The 22,013-nt window shown below is 30.3% G+C and overlaps 3 protein-coding genes across 3 annotated transcripts; 1 reads left to right on the top strand and 2 right to left on the bottom strand.

The window, feature by feature from the left end:
• The first annotated feature begins 2,022 nt into the window (after positions 1 to 2,022).
• Positions 2,023 to 5,211, top strand: LOC118055449 (methylthioribose kinase). Its single transcript, XM_035067361.2, has 6 exons — positions 2,023 to 2,295; positions 2,777 to 3,086; positions 3,210 to 3,384; positions 3,489 to 3,690; positions 3,995 to 4,209; positions 4,848 to 5,211. The coding sequence occupies exons 1-6, from the start codon at positions 2,110 to 2,112 to the stop codon at positions 5,014 to 5,016; spliced, it is 1,257 nt and encodes a 418-aa protein (XP_034923252.1). The 5' UTR covers positions 2,023 to 2,109; the 3' UTR covers positions 5,017 to 5,211.
• Positions 5,212 to 5,268: 57 nt separating this feature from the next.
• On the bottom strand, positions 5,269 to 6,267 carry LOC118055450 (uncharacterized). The gene has a single exon (XM_035067363.2). The coding sequence runs from the start codon at positions 6,184 to 6,186 to the stop codon at positions 5,500 to 5,502; it is 687 nt and encodes a 228-aa protein (XP_034923254.2). The 5' UTR covers positions 6,187 to 6,267; the 3' UTR covers positions 5,269 to 5,499.
• A 5,189-nt stretch (positions 6,268 to 11,456) lies between these two features.
• LOC118055451 (uncharacterized) lies at positions 11,457 to 12,355 on the bottom strand. Its single transcript, XM_035067364.2, has one exon. The coding sequence runs from the start codon at positions 12,265 to 12,267 to the stop codon at positions 11,593 to 11,595; it is 675 nt and encodes a 224-aa protein (XP_034923255.1). The 5' UTR covers positions 12,268 to 12,355; the 3' UTR covers positions 11,457 to 11,592.
• Between the last annotated feature and the right edge of the window lie 9,658 nt (positions 12,356 to 22,013).

Raw genomic sequence — 22,013 nt, 5'->3', positions numbered from 1 at the left:
ATTTTGGTCCTTATTTTTATAATTGCTTTTTTGCTTTTTGCTTTTTCCTTATCATTTTTTTATTGAAATTTTTTTATCTATCAAATTTGGTCCTCATTCTTTTGATTGTTACTTATTTTATTCGAAATAATTTATGAAATGTTGATTATTATTATTTTAATTTCTTCATCTTTTATTATTTTTTTAATTTTTTTAGATTTGATCTATATTATTTTGATTATTATTTATTTTATTTGAGATAATTTATGAAATTATATTTTTTTTTCAATTTCATTCTCATTCAACTTTTTAATTTGTAAGATTTGTTCCTCGTTATTTTAATAAACTTGAGAAAAATAAAATATTAATATGTTATTTTCCAGCTCATTTTCCATGACATAACCAAACACTGGAAAATGTTTTCCAATTTATTTTTCATTACACTATCAAATATCGGAAAATACTTTCTCAGAATTTACTTTTTCCGGAATTCATTTTCCAAAAAGAAACTAATTTTCAACAAATAAACGGGGCCTAAACTGAATTCAGTGTCCTTTTGTTTTACTTTACTGCCTTCTTTGTCATGTTCGATAACAAAAGTGTTTTAAGCCTAATTCCAAAATTGAACTAATGTTAGTTAGGGTCATTATTAGTTAAAATAATATAGTTTAGATAAAAAAGAAATTCAGCAAAATTAATTTTTTATTTTCAAAATCTTAAATCAAATTAAATAAAAGAACTTAATTGATTAGTTTTACTTAATTTCTAGAAAAAATTAACTTAATTTCTAGAAAGATATTTTTCTTTTATTTTGAATAGAAAACATTTTTTAAAAGCTGCAAAAACTTTTAAAAAATCTTATTATTTGTTAATTATATAGAATTTGATTCTTAATTTTTTTATTGTTATATTTTTATTTGAAATATTTGTTTTCAATTTTATCCTTTAGATTTTGATTTAATTTTATTTTTTACCAACTTTGATTCTTAATTTCTTTATTTTTATTTGTTTTTCTATTATCCTTTTTATAATTGAAATTTTTTATTTATCAAATTTGATCACCATTCTTTTAATTATTATTTATTTTATTTGGAAGAATTTAAAAAAATTGATTTTTTTTAATTCATCATCTTTATTTTTTTTATTTGTCAGATTTTATCTCAATTCTTTTGATTATTAGTTTTTTTTATTGAAAATAATTTATAAAATTATTTTTTTAATTTCATCATCCTTCAATTTTTTTTATCTATTAGATTCGGTCTCTATTATTTTAATAAACTTCAAAAAGATTAAAAAATTTAAAATGTTTTCCTAGCTTATTTTCTAATATATAATCAAATATTGAAAAGTATTTTTTAATTAAATTTTTAGAATATTATTTAAACATTAAAAAATAATTTATTTTTTAAGAATTTATTTTCCATTAAAATGACTCTTCAAAATGAAATAGTTTTTTTTGAAAAAACTGGCGTACCTGAATAAAATCTTTAATTGTACTATTTTTTGATTAATTTTAATTTAATAATCATGAGTTTTTTTCCTACTTGGTTATTGCTAGCTTTTTTTCTGCTTTTAAAATATAAAATTAAAACTAAATTAAACTAATTTTTTTTTTAAATAACCGAAATGATCTAATAAATTATTTAAAAAACCATTCCGTTTGATCGATTAATTTGCTCAGTTCCGTTTCTAATAATTGTTGCTGCAAGAATAAGCTTATCCTAATCCTGCTATTCGGGTTTGTTTGAGAATGTAGATGAAATTATATATATATATTTTTTAATTTTAATTTTTTACATTTTAATAATTTCCAACAAGTGAGTTAAACTGACCAATTAGAAGTAAAGACCCGACTACATTAGGGGTGTTTCATGGGTTAAGACATTGTTTGTTTAATCTTATTTAAAATTAATTTTTTTAATATAATTTTAGTATATTAAAATTAAAAATAATATATATTTTTTTAAAATATTATTTTAATATATTTTCAAATAAAAAATACTATAAAATGTTATTATAAACAAATCTCGCATCATCTTCAACATGAGTCGCCACCTTTTCCTAATATCTAATTTCTCTCCCCCCTTAGAATCCTCACTGCCACCAAGAGTTCAACATCGTCAATAAAAAATGGCATTCACAGAGTTCAGGCCGCTGGCCGAGAAATCTTTAATTGAGTACATTAAGGCCACTTCTGTTTTGTCAGATAAGATCGGTAACAATTTCGGTGACTTGAAGATCAAAGAAGTCGGTGATGGGAATCTCAATTTCGTCTACATAGTCGCTAGCCCATCTGGGTCTTTTGTCATCAAGCAAGTAAGTGAAAAAAATTGGGTTGGGTCTATGTTTTTTATTTTGTGTATAAAATCCACGTGGGTTTGTTTTGTTGATGGGAGAATGTAGAGAATGAAGTGAATTTGTAAATTTGAAGTCTTTTTTAGGCCCTCTTGAACAAGCACTTCTTTAGAAAAAATTAATAATGTGTTATAACTTCGTCAATTTGTATTTGAACACTATAGGGGTCAGTGTTTCGATGCTACGATATGTTAAACGACCAATTAATTTATATCTCCCTCGCATTATCTCGTTGAATTCGCTTAAAATTTGGAATTTCATCATGTCTACTACTAGATGACATATTCAGTTTTATAACTTAATTGTTAAGTTAATGAGATGAGATACAAATTCAGTGTTCAAAATAGTTTTTCGTTTCATATGAAGTAAATGGGATGGAAATATCTGGGATTATATTTGAACTGGTTTTTCGTTGTTCTAATCTAGTAGTGTTTATGTTCAGGCACTTCCATACATACGATGGATTGGAGAATCATGGCCAATGACAAAGGAAAGAGCATATTTTGAGGCTTTGGCACTCAGAGAGCATGGCCGATTGTGCCCGGAAAATGTGCCTGAAGTTTATCATTTTGACCGTACTATGTCTGTGATTGCTATGCGATATTTGGAGCCCCCACATATAATCTTGAGAAAAGGGTTGATTGCTGGAATTGAGTATCCCTTGCTAGCAGAACACATGTCTGATTATATGGCAAAGACTCTTTACTACACTTCGCTTCTCTATCGTACTACCACTGAGCATAAACGTGATGGTAAGTAATTCTACTCTTTTGTTTTAATTTGCTATTTGTCATATTCAATTTCTCATTGGTGCATTGCAAATGGCGACCTTGAAGAAATGTTTCTGATGTGCGCACTATAAATGCTCTATGCAGTTGCTGAATTCTGTGGGAATGTGGAGTTATCCAGGCTTACTGAGCAGGTTGTTTTCTCTGACCCGTACAAAATATCTCAATATAATCGTTGGACTTCCCCTTATCTTGACCATGATACTGAGGCTGTCCGTGAAGATAATATTTTAAAACTCGAAGTTGCTGAGTTGAAATCCATGTATTTTTTCATTTTTGTTGCTTACTCATTTCACAAGATGTAACAGTATGTCCCCTTTTATTAAGCTGATCATATGATTTACCAGAGTTTTTTTTCCCTCGTAGGTTTTGTGAGAGAGCCCAAGCCTTAGTACATGGAGATCTCCACACTGGTTCTGTCATGGTTACCCATGATTCTACTCAAGTTATAGATCCAGAATTTGCATTTTATGGTCCAATGGGTTTTGATATTGGAGCTTTTATTGGAAATTTGATTTTGGCTTTTTATGCTCAAGACGGGCATGCTGATCAAATGAATGACCGCATAGTATGTCTTATCATTCTGTGCTTTTTTATTTTTATTTCTTTTTCTCTTATTTTGAAATACTTTCTCCATAACCTTCATTTATGTATCAACTAAAAGTATTTGCCAAGTCACCCTAATTTTGTATTTATATCTTATTTCTCTCTTTATTTGTGGGATGTGCTTCTTTTAGGTCATGTTTCAATAAACGAGGAGGTAGTTTCAGTTTGCTTATGAACTGGAAGGCAGGCACAACGTTTTACTTTGTAATACATTTATTATCTGTTGGTTGTTGAGGTTTGTCTCTGAAAGTTGTACTCGTATGCAGAGATATAAAGAGTGGATTTTAAGGACAATCAGAGAGACCTGGAGTCTTTTCTACAAAAAGTTCACTGCACTCTGGGATGAGCACAAGGATGGCTCTGGTGAGGCATATATTCCAGAAATTTATAATAATCCTGAGCTTCAGCTGCTTGTACAGAGAAAATACATGCAAGACTTGCTCCATGACACCTTGGGATTTGGTGCGGCTAAAATGATAAGGTGAGTTGACATGTGGTTTTTAAAAATTCTTATACTTCAAGAACTTATATTTGCTAAAATGATAAGTAAAGTCATGCAGCTTGTTTCACCGTCCCATCTATCATGAGACTCCATCATCAATCATGTTTCCAGGACATGGTCTTTTTCAATTTAAACTTTTGATGTTGGATTCTAGACATCTATACAATAAATACATTGTTTTTCAACAAAAAGCTACTCTAGAAACCTTATTCCAAACTAATTAGGGAAAACTGCATGGCTGCTTCTTCACCTTTGGTCCCATGTAAAGCCACTAGATAGATCATTAATGTTCACTAGGATCTGAGACTATTTAGGAAGTCTAAACAGGGGGGGGCATCTTAAGTTGGGAAGACAAAGCTTGATATCAATCAGCTTTTGGCTTGTGAAATGGGTGTAAATCATTTGGATCATGTGATCTTTGGAAGGAATGAATCCACCATATTTAGTTTTAGTGATGCATGACCTACTGGAAAACTGATTATAACTTGCCTTATAGTGGGAAACTGCAATTTCATAGCCTGATTGTCCCGTCTTACTTTTTGTGAAATTAAAACGTCCTGTTTATAATAATTTGTTAAATTGAATGCAACATGTTGATTTAAATCTTTGCATGACAGGAGAATTGTTGGCGTAGCCCATGTTGAGGATTTTGAATCAATTACTGATGCTAGCAAACGAGCCAAATGCGAGCAGCAGGCTCTTGACCTGGCGAAGATGCTTCTCAAAGAAAGGAAAAAATTCCAATCCATCGATGAAGTTGTATTAGCCATTCAGCAAGTGCAGTGATGACATGCTTGGGGGTAAAGTTTTGGTTTAAATATTGGAGCTTTGGTTGAGCTATTTGCACATTCACCTCTGAGTAAAAACGCATTTCACCGCAACATTATATCAGATTGTAATTTTCCTCTGAAGGAAAAGAAATAAATCTGGACTCCTCCCTTGTGAGAGTAATTTTATAATTTTCTTGGAACTCTTTCCGTTTTTGTTTTTGTAGGATCACTGGAAATGCGTTCCCTATCTGACTCTCGGGGTCGGCCATGGCCAATTTGAAAGCAAATGGCAAAATGCATTTCATCTTTTAAATTGGATAAACGGATGCGTACATGTATTGAGAAATGTCATTGCAGGAAATCAAGGTCGCAGAAAGGAAACTAATTTCGAAGTGATCGCTCTTAGAAGTTGCCACTGCAATTGTCCATTATATATTGATGCGAGCAATTACAAGCGTGCAACATTCTATAATTTCACCTCTTGATTAACTAAGCTCTTTCATGTTCCGTACTTGGCCTTGTAGTTTGTCCAAAGCTCATCAACAGTCTTCCCCAGCAGATCAACAAAGTACTGAGCACTATAGCCAGTTCTCATCTTATTGTCAAGCTCTGCAACAAACCCATTTCTAAGATCATTACAATAGTCCAAAAACCTAGCAGTAACATCATACCCTCGATCCCACCTATCACCCTGCCCTGGTTGCACCCAGTGGCTAGGTGCGTAGTTAGCCTTTAACCTTACAAAATCAGCAATCCCTTCAATTAATCCTCCTGGAGTTGTTCCGTTACCGTCCCATTGCCATATGTGTGTCATTTCATGGTAAAGCACCCCGCTGAACTCTCTTTCCAGATCACCAGTGTAGTTCCCTATGTAATTGCTGCTGACATGAATCTCATTGTTATCAGTGTATGCAACACCATCCATGACATCTATGAACAGGTCCACCCTATGAACATTTTTTCTATCTGCTGGGTCAGTCTGTTGGAAGATACTCCATATGAATGCTGTTGCGGATGCTAGTATTTGCTTGCTATGATCCACCCCGATATCACCTGTGAACCGGGCTCCACCAGCCGTTGCACAAGCGTTGTTGGTGACAGTGTAGGCCGTCAAGTCCTCGGCTGCAACGGCATTGGTTGCTAGTATTACAAGCAAAGAGAGAAACAGATGCGGTGAAAGTACCATGGTCAAGAAAGAAGGTGCACTATATATATAGTTCTTTAGGTTGTGTTTGATTTGCACTGGATATGAGTTGCTGCTCCATGGTTTATATAGGGAGTTAGGCATGACCACAGTAGCATGCGGTGCAGAATTATGTTATTTTTATCATTTAAACAATAGGACAAGAAATTCTTCATAAAAAGTATTGTCATTGCAAGTCTACCTGAAAAGAATTGGTCTCTCCTTTTCAAATAAACAAGAGGCTCTCCAAAGAAAAACAGCAAAAAACACCGTGTCTCACGTCCGTTCTTTTCTTCCTGGAGCGACAAACAAATCTAACCATAAAACTCACTAAATGTGTTCCTCAATTTGTGGGCAATTAATGTCCATTATCAATGTCTGTTAGCCATGCTGTTCCTAGCATATTACCAAGGCAATCAGACAAGAAATGACTATGGTCCTTGTTTATTAATACCATACCAAAGACCATGCAGGAATGCAGAAAAAGTATGTATATATATATAACAAGGCAATCAGACATTATAACCAAAAAAAAAAAGGCAATCAGACAAGAAAGTGTAAGTGTGTGTGTGTGTATAACAAGGGAATCAGACAAGAAAGTGTGTGTGTGTGTTAAAAAAATAAAAAAACAATGCTACCAACGCATGATGCAGGCATAAAATGTGAGCCGGGCTGCGTGGATTGACCTCTTTATCGTTTTTTTCCTATTGTATTTCAAACTTGTTGGAACAAATATTTCATTCACTAAATAAACAGAGGATTACAATGTTGGCATAATACAATTAAGTACTGCATAAGCAACACAAACTGGGACCTCTTCTAATCACACCATATGCTTTAGAGAGTTAATAGTTTATATTCTCGGGCTACATTCTGGGTTGGATGAACTTCTTTTTTCAATGTAAAAAAATTGTTCAGCCTATAAAAAAACTATTTGATATTATTATTAAACTTAATTTTATAGGTCATCTTGAAACTTCTTGATCTAATTATTTGTATAGCCTGATTTTAAAATTAAATTATGTGGGAATTGCCTTGATGTAATTCAATTAACTTGACTAGTCTAAAAAAAACTTAAATGATTGTTAAAAAAAATATGAGGATTAAATTGAAAAATAAAATAAAAGTAAAAGTAAAAATAAGAAGTTGAATTGAAAAGAATAAAAAAAAAGATCTTTGAAATGAAACTCTATAAAGAATCTCATTTTATTTAGTATAGAAGGTAACCTAGACACACATATATATATACATACACACGCAACAACATGCTCATCTCCATTTATAAGGAGAATATTAATAAGCATCTCATGTTGGGTCGAGAATGACCGACTTTTGATACGGAGGTAGGAACTTAATTGTTGAGTTTCCCAAAACATATACATGTAGCAAAAATGGTAAGTTTATTTTTTTTAAAACAAGTATCAAAGATCCTGTTAGAAAGATTTAGAGTTTATACAAAGATTACCTGGAAATCAAATGTTCCTTTTGGCTTTGAATAATTAGTTCAAGATTGAGTTGTCGCAAATCATAAGTTGTTCGAGTTTCCAGCCTTTAACGGTAATCCACATACCTTTGAGTGCAAGCTCTTTTATTTTATGTTTTGGTGTTTCTGTACTGTATTGTTGTCCTACCATCTAATGTCATTTACAGAAAATAAAAGACATGACATTTTATTTATAGGAAAACCTGAAAACCTTATAAATAACAAAATATCAATTTCCTCCTTAAATAATATCATATATATTATTTTAGGATAATTTTAAAAATATATTCAATCAAGTCCCTACTTGATTTTTTCTAAATCTAGAATTGTAATTTGTTATATTAATTACATTCTAGTCCTCAACTTCTAAAATTTATTTACAATCATATCACACTTGATTAGTTATCTCATTTTAATTTCTAACCAATTATTATTATATACATGAACTATTAGGTTCTTTAATAAGTTGACCCAAATATAAATCATGGTCTTAAATAAAATAAGATTAAATAAATTAAACAGTTAAATTTATTATCAATTCAATAATTGATTGATCTATATTTGAAGTTCAAGTACAATGTTTAGTAACTTGTCATGATCCCTTAAATATTAAAAAGGTCATAAATGGTTTGACTTAACCTTTCAGTGACTAGTTTTTCAGTGTAATTATTATCCATTCATCAAGAATGTTTTGATTTAGATATTATAGCATGAAGCATATATACTTTGTTAAATCATTTTAGTTCTGAACATTATAGTTATTGATTATTTGAATAAGATTTGAAACTCTTTCAAATCTTATTCTACCTTGTTTAACAATTTCATAATCAATACTATTTAAAAATAGATAAAACACTTTTCCTAATTCACATAGGATGACGAATCCTTTCTTGATTACTCAAATACCTTTATATAATTTATGTTATAACCAATAATTGCATGTTTGTTACTCTTGATTGTGACAACATGTAATCATGATCAAATCATAACACTCCTTATATAAGTTAACGTAGTGATTCTAATTATAAGGATCATAAAAATATTATGTAAGTCTTTCCATAAACATAAGTGATCTCTTCATATAAAATTATCTTACGAGTTAGTTCAATGTACATATTATCTAAGAAGCATCTGTATATTAGTTTCAAGTATCTCTCATACCTTAGTTTATAAGAGCAATTGCTTCTTTTTATAAAGGAATAAACATAATATTCACCGGTCTTAACAACTCTAATTATTGTTCAATCTTAATATAATATTGACCAGGAACACTTAAGAACAATGTTTTGAAGCAATATGAATCTCATAATTATAATAATTTTATAATTTTCTATGTAAAACATCTTGTCTATGCACATGGATTAGGACAATCCAAGCAACCTTTTAGATCTATCTTTATAAATTTTTATTCTTAATATATAGGTTATTTCTCTCATATCCATTATGGAGAAATTCTTGGACAAATAGATCTTTATTGACTAAAGTAAAAGAATATATATATTTTTTTATCAATAATATATCATCTACATATAATATTAATAAAACGACTCCACTCCTAGTAATTTTTTTTTATAAATACAAGGTTTATCCATATTTTTAATGAAATTCAATTGTTTGATTATCTCATCAAAACATATATTCCAACTTCTTGAAGCTTGCTTAAGTCTATAAATAAATTTTTATAGCTTGCATATTTAGTGGTAAATCTCTTAGATTCAAAACCTCAAGGTTGTGTCTTTTACACATTTTTGTAAAGATTTCCATTTAAAAATGCAACTTTGACATCCATTTGTTAAATCTTATAATCGTGGTATGCGAAACTATAGTAAATGAAATCCTTATGGATTTTAACATAGCTATAGGTGAGAAGGTTTTATCAAAGTCGACATCTTGTCTTTGTCTGTAACTTTTGACAACTAGTGTAGTTTTGTATGTTTATATAGTTTCATCCATACAAGTCTTTCTCTTAAAGATTCACTTATATCCAATGTGTTTTATCCCTTCAAGTGGATCAACTAAATTCCATATCTGGTTGATATATAAGAAATTCATTTCAGATTTCATGACTTCAAATCATTTCTCATAATCAATATTAGATATTGATTTCATGCAGTCGATGGGCTTATCAAGTATGATCAACTCATTATAATCAGCTTCCATAAAAAATTGATATCTCACTGGTTCCTCCTACTATTCCTTTCTAGAACAATTTTTTTCTCTAGAAATTATTGGGTTAAGATAATTATTTGAAATAGTATCAGATACTTAATTACTTAGAAATTTAAAATTATTCATCAACTCAAAATATGTGCTGGGTGTGGATGCATGTCTCTGTGGGCACCTGGAAAATCAAAGTTGTTGTTCTGGGTAGAACATGTTTTTGCTATTTGACTTCCACTCAGGCTCTTCCCTGCCTGCCTGGTCAATTCAAAATTGTTCGTGTCGTTCTTAATCATGGTTTCTCCCCTTCAGTATAAAGTATTTCTTCACAACAATTATAACATTTTAAATGAGCCTTTTAGCTAAAATCATCTTAAGAACAAGAAATCGATGAGCAATTAGGAAGCTAATTGATACTGAAAATGATCCATCCTCACACTGTAAGAAGATTTAACAATCCGAGAACCGGCACAGACATATTCCTTTTCATGATGCGTGTATAAATCATGATCGGAATCATGGGATCGCATATAATCGAGATCAAGCGTATACATATCCCAACGTTAATTAGTGCTTTCCGTGTCATATTGCTATGAGACTATCACTTGAATTCATTCTTATTGCAGAATCAATCTTGCCACTGCGTACTGATAAGGATAATAACAGTGCTGGCTTATTCATTTGTGGAAGCCAACAAGGACTGATTAACTTTTGTGTCAACATGGTAGCATTTATTTAATTTATTTGGCAATAATTCCCTCTCCTCTTAATCCGTGGAAAAACACCTGTTCATGAGAAGACATGTTCTCTTAGTTGACTAGAAATAATGCAAATAGAGAAATAATTGCTTTCCTTTATTTTTCTTGTTCAGCTGCTCAACGTTGACTTCAGGATTCTTATTCTTCAATAATCATGAAAAAAACATTTAAGTGCTATCTATATTTTCTTGTTAAGTTTAATAACGAATTGGGAAGCTAAAATTCGTGTTCTATCATACTTCAGAGTGAACAAGGTTTACCACTAGGGAATCAAAACACACTAGCGCATGATGCTGGTGGGAGAGCTTTCGTCAGTCAGAAAACAGGACAGAAATTTGTTGTGGTTTGTCTATGCATGAGATGGAGACTGAAGCAATTAACGAATCGGAGAAGGGAAGTAGATCGATGGATTTGTTCTCTTGACAGATATTTGGGTACAATGAATTGGCTAGGGTTTAGGATAATTTAACAGTAACTTCTCCTTTGTTTCTCTAATAGAAGGGATTCGAACTAGACTTCCTCTTTTAAGGCATATCAATTCAAAATTTGTGTGTGAAACACACGGCCGGGTTTTCTTGTGTGCCTTGGTGGTTTTGAATTATCTGAAGATTTTATAGTGACATGAGTACCGTGTGATGCTGGTGAAGCATAAGATATGGAATCATCATATTTCTTCACAATAGTTTGATGATTTTCCATTTTCACAGATTTCAAGCAAATCACATAGTAGTATTGCTTTCATGGATAACTTGATGATGAGAAGTCCTTCTTTCTCATGGTTAATGATTTTGCTAATTAACATCCGTGAGATCTGTGTTCTAATAGAAAGCTTAGCAGCAAAATGAAAAGGGGCACTCGAAAAAAAAATACAATTTTCATGAAATGATTTTTGCCCATCTGAAAAGGGTTTTATTCAAGTTTTATTTAGGATCATAGGATGCATATATTGATGCGAGCTGCTAAAAGGGTAACATTTCAAATACTCAGCTCTTAGTTAGCCAAGCTCTTCTATTGTCCATACTTGGCCTTGTAGTCTTTCCAAAGCTGATCAACTGTCTTCCCTAGCAGATCAACAAAGTACTGAGCACTATAACCAGTCTTCATTTTCTTGTTAAGTTCAGCAACAAACCCATTTCTAAGACCATTACAGTAGTCCAGAAACTTAGCTGTAACATCATAGCCTTGATCCCACCTGTCACCTTGCCCAGCTTGCACCCAGTGGCTAGGTGCATAATTAGCCTTCAGCCTTACAAAATCAGCAATCCCTTCAATTAGTCCTCCTGGTGTTTGTCCATTACCATTCCATTGCCATATGTGTGCCATTTCATGGTAAAGCACCCCGGTGATTTCTCTTCTGACATCACCTGAATAGTTTCCTATATAATCGTTGCTAACATGGATTTCATTGTTGGTTGCATAGGCAACACCACCCATGACATCTATGAATAAGTTGACTGTTTGGACATTTTTTCTGTCGGCGGCATTAGATTGCTGGAAGGTTCTCCATATGAAATCTGTGGCAGATGCGAGTGTTTGCTTGCTGTGATCGACTCCGATGTCCCTGGTGAATCGGGCTCCACCAGCGGTTGCACTGGCTCTGTTGGTGACAGTGTAGTCCACTGCGGAAACCGCGTTGATTGCTAGGAGTACTAGCAAAGAGAGGACATAAACATGGCGAAACATGGTCAAGCAAGTGGTAGTGAAACAGGTTTCTTATGGTTGTGTTTGATTTGCATAAGATACTTGTTGTGGCTCTGTGGTTTATGTAGATAGTTGGGATGCCCAAAGTGGTGATGCATTAATGTAGGATGTTGGATGTTGTGCAAGACAAGTCAACAAAAAAAAAATAAAGAAGGCAAGTGGCCCAATTGAACTCGTAACTTGGGTGAGGTCACGGGATCGACAGAACTATATACTATATACTATATAGCATATACTAGATAGATTTTCAGTACGCTGCGAGCAGATTTTGTTTTTTTTTTTTTTTTACATAAAAAAGGATGTTAAAATAATGTAATTTTTTTTTAAAAAAGTTAATATTATAGTCATTAACTGGTTTAATAAAAAAAATTAATTTAATAATATAATTAAAAATAAGATATTGACAAGAAATAAAAAAAATCCACCAATAATTCAATACAAAAAAAAAAACTCGTCTATACTATGAAAATATATCTTTACAATATTTATAAAAAGTCTTAATGATCTTATTTGTTAACAAAACAAAAATTAAATAAGAATGAAATAATTTCATGGAAAGAAAATTAGAAAAAAAATCTGAATCTCAATTCCTAGCAAATAAAATTTCAAATGAAAAAATTGAAAAGAAAATAATTTTAAAAAGAAAAAAAAAAATATACTCAAGTCTATTCGAGGTAGCACACCAAATCTATAACCTAGTTCCGAGAACGAGATAACCTTGTGGAAAGCAAATTTAATAAAATTATGAAGCACAATTCTCAAATCAACCTTATATTAAAGGGAGAAATGAAAAAAAAAATTAAAAACAAAAAAAAGGCCCGTGTCAACCCTAGTGAACCTGTCTAATCTATGATGACATGAGATCAGGATAATCTTATAGAAAAGAAAGTTAAAAAAACTCAATCTCCAACCAACCCAATGCTAAGGGATAAAATTAAAATAATGATAAAAAAGACTTAAAAAGATCGAAATGAACCCGGTTTAGTCTTCAAAACTCGTGACACAAACTAATATGAGGCCAAACTACACCAAAAAAACAAACCTGGAAAAATAACAATCTCAAATTCCTAACCAACCAAAATAATTAGGGATAAAATTGAAAAATAAATTAAACAAAAAAAGATTTGAAAATAATACGAATTAAATTTTTCATAAGAAAACAAAATCAAATTATAAGGGATGAAATTAAAAAATAATTTCAATTAATAAAGGGATAAGAAAAAAAAATCAAAAGAATGAAGACCAAACTTGATATAAAAATCAAATGTTAATGGATAAAATTGAAAAAAAAAATCAATAAAGAATTCCAGACCAAATATATTGTAATAAAAAGAATAAAGACTTAATTTGATTCAATGAACAATTGACCAAACTTCTTTGATTTTTTTGCAATGTTTAATGCACTATTCAAGGAGGGGGAGAGAAAAGAAGGGGGAAGAAGAAATACACCGTCAAAGTTCAACCACTGCTCATTTGGATGCATGCACCACACCACTATCATAGGGGTGGTGTGACACATCAAATGCTACCTTGAAAAGCAACATTTGAAGTCTATATAATGGGTGCACGCGCCACCTAAATAAGCATTTAATATATATATATATATATATATATATATATATATATATATAATTAAAAAAAAAAACTAATTATCTCTTACCTCACATGATAATTATAAATTCAAAATGAAATGATGAAAGCACCCATGTACACAAAGCCAATAAAGTTTAATTTTAAAGGGCATTTAAATCAATGTATTGTGAGAAAAATTAAAAAGTTAAAAAAGCCCCCATATTTTGAGGATCATTATAGACCCATATCATTTATTTATTCTTAAAACTTTTAACATGAATTATTCATGTTAAGAATAATCACCTCCATACATCTATATATATGTGTATAAAAGATCTTATAAGAGCTTACCTTATTTCCATCTTATTAATGGTATGTAAATACCTTTTATCCCTTATTAATATCATCAGGAAAAAATAATTCACTAGTCTCTTCACTCCATCAAAACATCAAATTTTAGGGATTATAGATAACCCTAAACCACCTGGATAAATAATTCATAATTTTTTTCTCTAAGCATTCATACTTCACAAAGTATTTATCATGTCAAAACAAGAACAAACATTTGTTCTTAGAATTTAAAGTTTTTTCTTTTATTTATTATAATTTTTTATTTAAAGTCATTAAATTTAACATTGAAGAGTCTCTAAACCCTATTAAAAAGGATTGTTTTGTAGATGCTGAGACTTCTACCACCAATAATCGTTTCCATTGCCATTTCATGGTAAAGCACCCCAGTGATTTCTCTTCTGACATCACCTGAATAGTTTCCCATATAATCGTTGCTAACATGGATTTCATTGTTGATTGCATAGGCATCACCACCCATGACATCTATGAATAAGTTAACTGTTTGAATATTTTTTCTGCCGGCGGCATTAGATTGCTGGAAGGTTCTCCATATGAAATCTGTGGCAGATGCGAGTGTTTGCTTGCTGTAATCGACTCCGATGTCCCTGGTGAATCGGGCTCCACCAGCGAGCACTGGCTCTGTTGGTGACAGCGTAGTCCACTGCGGATCGAAACCGTGTTGATTGCTAGGAGTACTAGCAAAGAGAGGACATAAACATGGTGAAACATGGTCAAGCAAGTGGTAGTGAAACAGGTTTCTTATGGTTGTGTTTGATTTGCATAAGATATTTGCTGGTTTATGTACATAGTTGGGATGCCCCAAGTGGAGACGCATTAATGTAGGAAGTTGGATGTGGTGCAAGACAAGTCAACAAAACAATAAAGAAGGCAAGTGGCCCATGTCAACCATAATCTCATTTACCTTTTCCTTTACATCCTCATTTATCATATTGTTTTTCTTCCTTGTAAATGGAAAAAAAAAAAAAAAAAAAAACCAGCACCGGAGTCATATTCTTTCCTTCTTTTATGAGCTCATGAGTGTATAAATCAAATGGTGGACTGGCTAGCAAGTGCTGCTGCTGCTAGACCTCCCCTGAAAGAGAGATGACCTAATCTTTAATTATTGTGAAAGGGATGACACATGTTTATCAATTTAAAACTCCGTCTGCTAGATAAAAAGAAAGAAAATCCATCTGTAATTATGAAAATATAGATGGATCTACCGTGGTGTGAATGCACTAGTGATAATATTTTATAGATTTATTTTATTTTATATATAAAAATGTCCTTAATATTTCTTAAGTAATTATCATTACATGGATGATCTTTAAAACATTTAAAATATGGGAGAGGATTTATGTCAAGTTTTTAAAATCTTTGGGAGGTCCATGTAACTTCACATACTTGTGGGAGATTATAGTAATAAAAACAAAAGGCAAGTCACTAACTGGTTTAATAAACACAATTAATTTAATAATATAATTAAAAATAAGATATTGACAAGAAACAAAATCCACCAATAATTCAATACAAAAAATAACTCTTGTCAATATTATAAAAATATATCTTTACAATATTTATAAAAAAATTCTTGATAATCTTATTTGTTAACAAAACAAAAATTAAATAAGAATGAAATAATTTCATAGAAAGATAAATAAAAATAAAATCTGAATCTTAATTCCTGGAAAATAAAATGTCTAATGAAAAAAATTTTAAAAAAAATTTAAAAAAACATAAAAGAAATTTACCCGAGTTTATTCAAGCTAGCACACCAAATCTATAACATAGTTTCGAGAATGAGATAACCTTATGGAAAGCAAGTTTAATAAAATTACGAAGTTTAATTCTCAAATCAACCTTATAATGATGGGAGAAATGAAAAAAACAGGCCCATGTCAACTCTAGTAAACCTGTCTAATCCATATGACATGAAATCAAGATAACTTCATAGAAAGAAAAGTTAAAAAATAAAAATTAATCTCTAACCAAGTCAATACTGAGGAATAGAATTAAAAAAATATAAAAATTGACCTAAAAAGAAGTCAACCCAGTCTAATCTTTAAAACTCGTGATACGAATAATGAGGCCGGATTACACCATAAAATACAAAACCAAAAAAAAATAACAATGTCAAATTCCCAACCATTGAAAATAATTAGGAATAAAATTGAACATTAAATTAAACAAAAAAAAAAGATTTGAAAAGAATAAAGACCAAATTTGTCATAAGAAAATGAAATCAAATTATAAAAGAAGAAATTGAAAAATAATTTCAATTAATAAAAGGATAAGAAAAAAATAAATAACAATTAAAAGAATAAAGACCAAACTTAGTATAAAAATCAAATGTTAATAGATAAAATTGAAAAAAAATCAATAAAGGATTCAAGACCAAATATATTACAATAAAAAGATGAAGACCCAATGACCAAACTTCTTTGATTTTTTGCAGCGCTCAACATGCTATTTGAGGAGGGGGAGAGAAAAAAAAGGAAAAGAAGAAATACACCGCTGAAGCTCAACCGCCCTACATCTGGATGCATGCACCACACCACTATAATAGGGGCGGTGAGACCCATCGAATGCTACCCCAATAGGCAACATTTGAAGTCTCCATGGCGCCGCGGACACCATCCAAAAGGTGTGGGCGGTGCCAACCTTTTTTATTTAAATTGTATTTTATATATATTAAAAGATCTAATTATCTTTGACCTTGCATGAAATGAAATGATGAAAGCGTTCTACCATGTAATGCCAAAAAAAGTTTAATTTTAAAAGGCATTTAAGTGATTGTACTGTGAAAAAAATTAAAAACTAAAAAATAGAAAAAAACTATAATATGAGGATCGTTACATACCCATGTTAGGGTTATAAAGCCTTGTTCTTGAAATTTTTAACATGAATTATTCTTGTTAGGAATAATCGCATCCCTATTTATATAAAAGGTCTCTGACCTTATTATATTTTTATTTCTCATTAATGTCATTAGAAAAAAATAACTCACCAGTCCCTCCACTTTATTAAAATATCAAATTTCAAGGAATTATAAATACCACTTGAATCACCTAGATAAATAGTTCATAATTTTTTTCTCTCCAAATAATTATATTTTAATTCCCAGAATATTAATAATATCAAAACAATTACAATCTTTTAGTTAAAGTCACTAAATTTAACGTTATAGAGTTTTTCTGAACCCCACAAAAACAAAAATTGTGTTGTATGTGCTAAGGCTTTTACCACCAATCATATATTTTCTAAGCTCTAAAAAAAAAAAACAAAAAAAAACAAAATTGACCTAAACATACTATGAAACACAATCTAAACATTAAATAATATTTTTTTTAGCATATCAAATTTTTTTTAAATCATCATTAACCACAATGGTTGATAGTCTCCGGTGTCCACTATCAAATATCCTCGTGAAAACAATGGGTCCTCACCACGTTAAATGAGCAGCCAATCGCAGTCACTCATATACGAGGTCCATATATTCGCTTCATTTTCTTCTGGCCTTGCAAGTTGCAAATACCAGTCTTGAAAACCCATCAAATTTGTCTAAAATTGCTGGCTAATGTCCATTATTAATCTGGCATTAATCCCTACTATTTCTAGGTGGCAAGAAGACAAATGTGACTTGTATTGTTGTTCTTGGATTATGACAAATATACTAAAAGAGAAGGTGAATTCTCTGTAGCTATAAACACTTCATGCGCTATTTATTAAAATAGTGGTGTGATCTCTATGGTCTTAGTTAAAAGTTATTTTTATTTAGGAGTAATTTGATTTTCTTACACGGTTTATTTTATCATCATTGATTTTAAATATTATTTCACCAAAAAAAAATTGTATTATTTTCTCATTTATTTGCTTTTTACATGCTAATTGCGCAAGTTATAGAAAAATTATAGAGCATCTTTTTGTAGAGAGCACATCACTGTGTTCTCATGTTAGGCATCAGAAACGTGAAAACCTTTCAAAAACTATGATCTTTCTAGTATATATTACTACAAGTTCGGAGACGTAGAATGCTGAGCTTGAACAACAACTACACTTTCAAAGCAAACTCTCTTAAGGGGTTAAGAATTCTCTTATATTTAAGTTGATGCAGGTAGAAGACGAGAATCTTGTGAGACCATGTATAATTGTATTTAATTGCAAAGAATTTTCAAGTCCAAACAAGAGGAAGATGCTAATTTTCCTTGGGAACACGTGACTAAGAGGCATTCTCTCGCTTAATGCATATGCATTTTTGTTTTAAACTTACTGAGTCATTAAAGCCCTTGAAGGCTTAAATCAATGACATTTGTTTTAGGAGAGCACAAAGGAACAGAATAAATGCTCGGACAAGATTCATGATTTATTATGATTTTAGACCCATGCCTCTCCATATCTAATTCCAAAGAGATATTACATCACCTGGCTAGCATCAAAACACTAATAGCTACTCGTATTGGTTCCTCCTGTCATTCACCTAGTAAAAATTATAAAATAAAATTATTTTAAGTCCCTAAAATTCTATTAGATAAATTTAGAGTTGTTTAGAATATATTACATGAGATTTAATCTTTTTTTACTTTGAATATTTTTTAAAAGCTATGTTGTCGCAAACCACAAGTCATCTAATTGTCCGGCCTCCAACGATAATTCACATGAACCACATATGAGAAATCTCCTAAATTCCTATTTAAAATAGAGGAATTGTTATACCTAGAGTGTTAGCTCTAATATTGTGTTTACGTAGTTTTTCTATCTAACAGACAGCCACTCCTTATTTTTTTTCATTTATAAAATAATAGACTTAACTTCACATTTATAGGGAATCCTAAAAATCCTATAAAAAAATTCATTTGCCCCTTAAATAATATCCATATATTATTTAAAGATAATTTTATAAATTTATTCAATGAAGTCCTTTTTTTTGATTTTTCTAGATCTAGAAATATAATCCATTTATTAATTATATTATAGTCTTTAATTTCTAAAATTTATTTTTAATCAAGTTATACTTATTAAATCATCCTAATTTAATTTGTAACTAATGGTTCTTAATGTGTCTGGCCCATCAAGTTCCTAATATGTTGACCCAAATATAAAATGTAATTCTAATAAAATAAATTAAATAATTTAATTTATCATCAATTCATTGATTTATATTTGAAGATTAGAAATATTGTCTAACAACATATCATAATCCCCCAAATATTAGAAAAGTCATTAGTGATTTGAGCTAACTTTTTAGTGATCTGTTTCTCGGTGTAATAAATATCATTTCATCAATATTAATGTTTCGATTTAACATTAAAGCATGGAGTATGTCTGTCATGTAAAATCATGTTTGTTCTTTATATAATAATCATTAATTGTTTGAATAAGAATTGAAACTCTTTTCAAATCTCATTTCATCTTGGTCAAATATTTCTCAGTCAATACTATTTGAGAACATATGAAACATTTTCTCTAATTTACGTAAGGTGATGAATCCTTCCTTGATCACTCAAGTTATATAGTTCATGATACACCTAATGTCTACTATTTCATTACGTCGACTAAGACAACATATAACATAATCAAAGCATATTATTCTTTATATAAGATGACTTAGTGATCCCAAATCTAAGAATCACTTACACAACCGTCACATGAGCCTTTCTATAAACATAGGTGATCTTTCCATATGGAATTCTTATATGAGTCAGTTTAGTGTACATGTTTTATAATAAGTACCTAAATATCAATTCTAAATATATCTTAGCACATGAGAAGAATTGTTTCTTTTCATAGAGAAAAGAACATAATATGCAGTTTATTTTTATAGTTCTAATGAATGTCCAGTATTTAAAAGAGCATCGACTTATGAAAATTTTAGAAACAATGCTTTGATGCAATAGAAATCTTATAATTATAACAACTTTAAAAGTTCATCTGCAAAGCATTTTTGTCCAATAGACTTTATATTTACTCTGAATTCATTAATCTAATATTATATAAATAATAAATATAAATTAAGCATTTATTATTAATAAATATATATTTATATGAATATAATAACACCAAATGTAACCAACCGATTAGCTACAGGTAAATTAAATTAACACCTCAATCACTTATTTCTATAAAATTTCAAAGGAATCCCTTTCTCATGATATTTCTATTTGATCAAATAAAGCAGAGTCTGCCAGAACCTAAAGGCTATTTGGTCAATGATCCAAGGCCCCAATTAACAAAAGGCCTTAAGATCGAATAAGTAAGATATATTTATCAATTATGTTTTATGAAATAAAAATTGTTTCTATTTAACAAAAGGTTTCAATTATAAAAGGAAGATTATTCAAGGCCTCACTTGTCAAATATACATAAATAAAAAAATAAAATAGTTCTTAAATATTTTAAGATATTTTATTTATAGTTTTGCTCAATTCTTTTATTGATCACTTTATGCTCGCAATGAGATCAAGTGCTTGCCATTTGCCAATAATCACGCCATTTCATACATGAGCATGTTTGGTATTGAGGTTGTTTTTGTGGTTGTGGTTTGAAAAAAGCAGTTTAATAAAAAAATGTTTTTTGTGAGGTTCGTTTTAAAATTTGATGTGTTTTGTTAAAACTGTGGTTGAAATTATAGTTCAAAAAAAGCAGTTTTTTGTGTTTGGTTAATATGTTTTTTGTATGAGGTTTGATTGTAAAATTACCTAAAAGGACATATATATATATATATATATATATAATATATATATATATATATATAAACAAGTTTGAGTTTGAGGGGTGAAATAAAAAATTCAATCCTAAAGGTATTCAAGCATTTTTTTTAAAAAAAAAAATTACAACATAGCCTATGCACAAAAAGGATTTTTTTAAGAGGTTATTTTAGTAATACTATTATTAAAAAAAAAAAAAACATGCTTACTTCAGTTACTTTTGACAAATAGTCTTCATTTTATTGAAAAATTTGTATTTTTGCTCCATGGAAAAAAAACAACACTGGGAAAGTTTTGTAATGTTAATTAAATTTATATAGTGTTGGTGAGAGAGAGAGAGGAGAGCACAGCAACGAAAAGCAATGGTAAGTTGTTTTTCACAAACTAAGGTTGGTCCTTAATTTTGAAGTGGGGTCCACGTAAAAAAAATACGGTTAGCATTAACCAAACGTTTTAAAACAACTTTTAATTTTAACCGCAACCATAATAGTATATCCAAACACCCACATAGACTAGGAAAGGAAGAACTGACCCAACCATTTGCCCAAAACTAAACATTAAGGAAACCCAATACAACTTATGCCCTGGTATTTTCTTTTATCCAGCAGGAGACCTAATACCAAGAGTCAAGTGGCGAGATAGAATCCTTGAATTTCATTCATGACTCACTAGCTATATGCTTAAAGATGACGCAATCCTCGTAGATACATTACAACTATATCAAGTTTATGTTATAGTTTAGTTGGTTTAAGTACACGAAGTAATGTTTAAATTAAACAAACACAAATTACCTTAGGTCCATGAGCCTAGCTTTTTTGTACAAGCCCATTCCAGCACTACTTGCTTTTTTTTTTTTTTACTTCTTTTGTGTTTGTTTTATCTTCCCTCTCTCTCTCTCTTTCATTATTTAGTGTAGGATTTTTATTATTTAATATTGAGTTAGTGGTTAATCAAAAAAAATTTATTATATAATAAAAAAAATTAATTTAACCCAGTTGAGTCAATAACTCAAGTCGCAAATTTGACGGGTTTAATAAATATTAATCAAAGACATGGGTTGGGGTTTTTAGTCCTTTTTTTATATATTTTTTTGATTTTTTT

Source organism: Populus alba, chromosome 1 (genome assembly GCF_005239225.2).
Source record: "Populus alba chromosome 1, ASM523922v2, whole genome shotgun sequence".
Taxonomy (NCBI): Eukaryota; Viridiplantae; Streptophyta; class Magnoliopsida; order Malpighiales; family Salicaceae; genus Populus; species Populus alba.
This window is presented reverse-complemented; position numbering and strand designations above follow the sequence as displayed.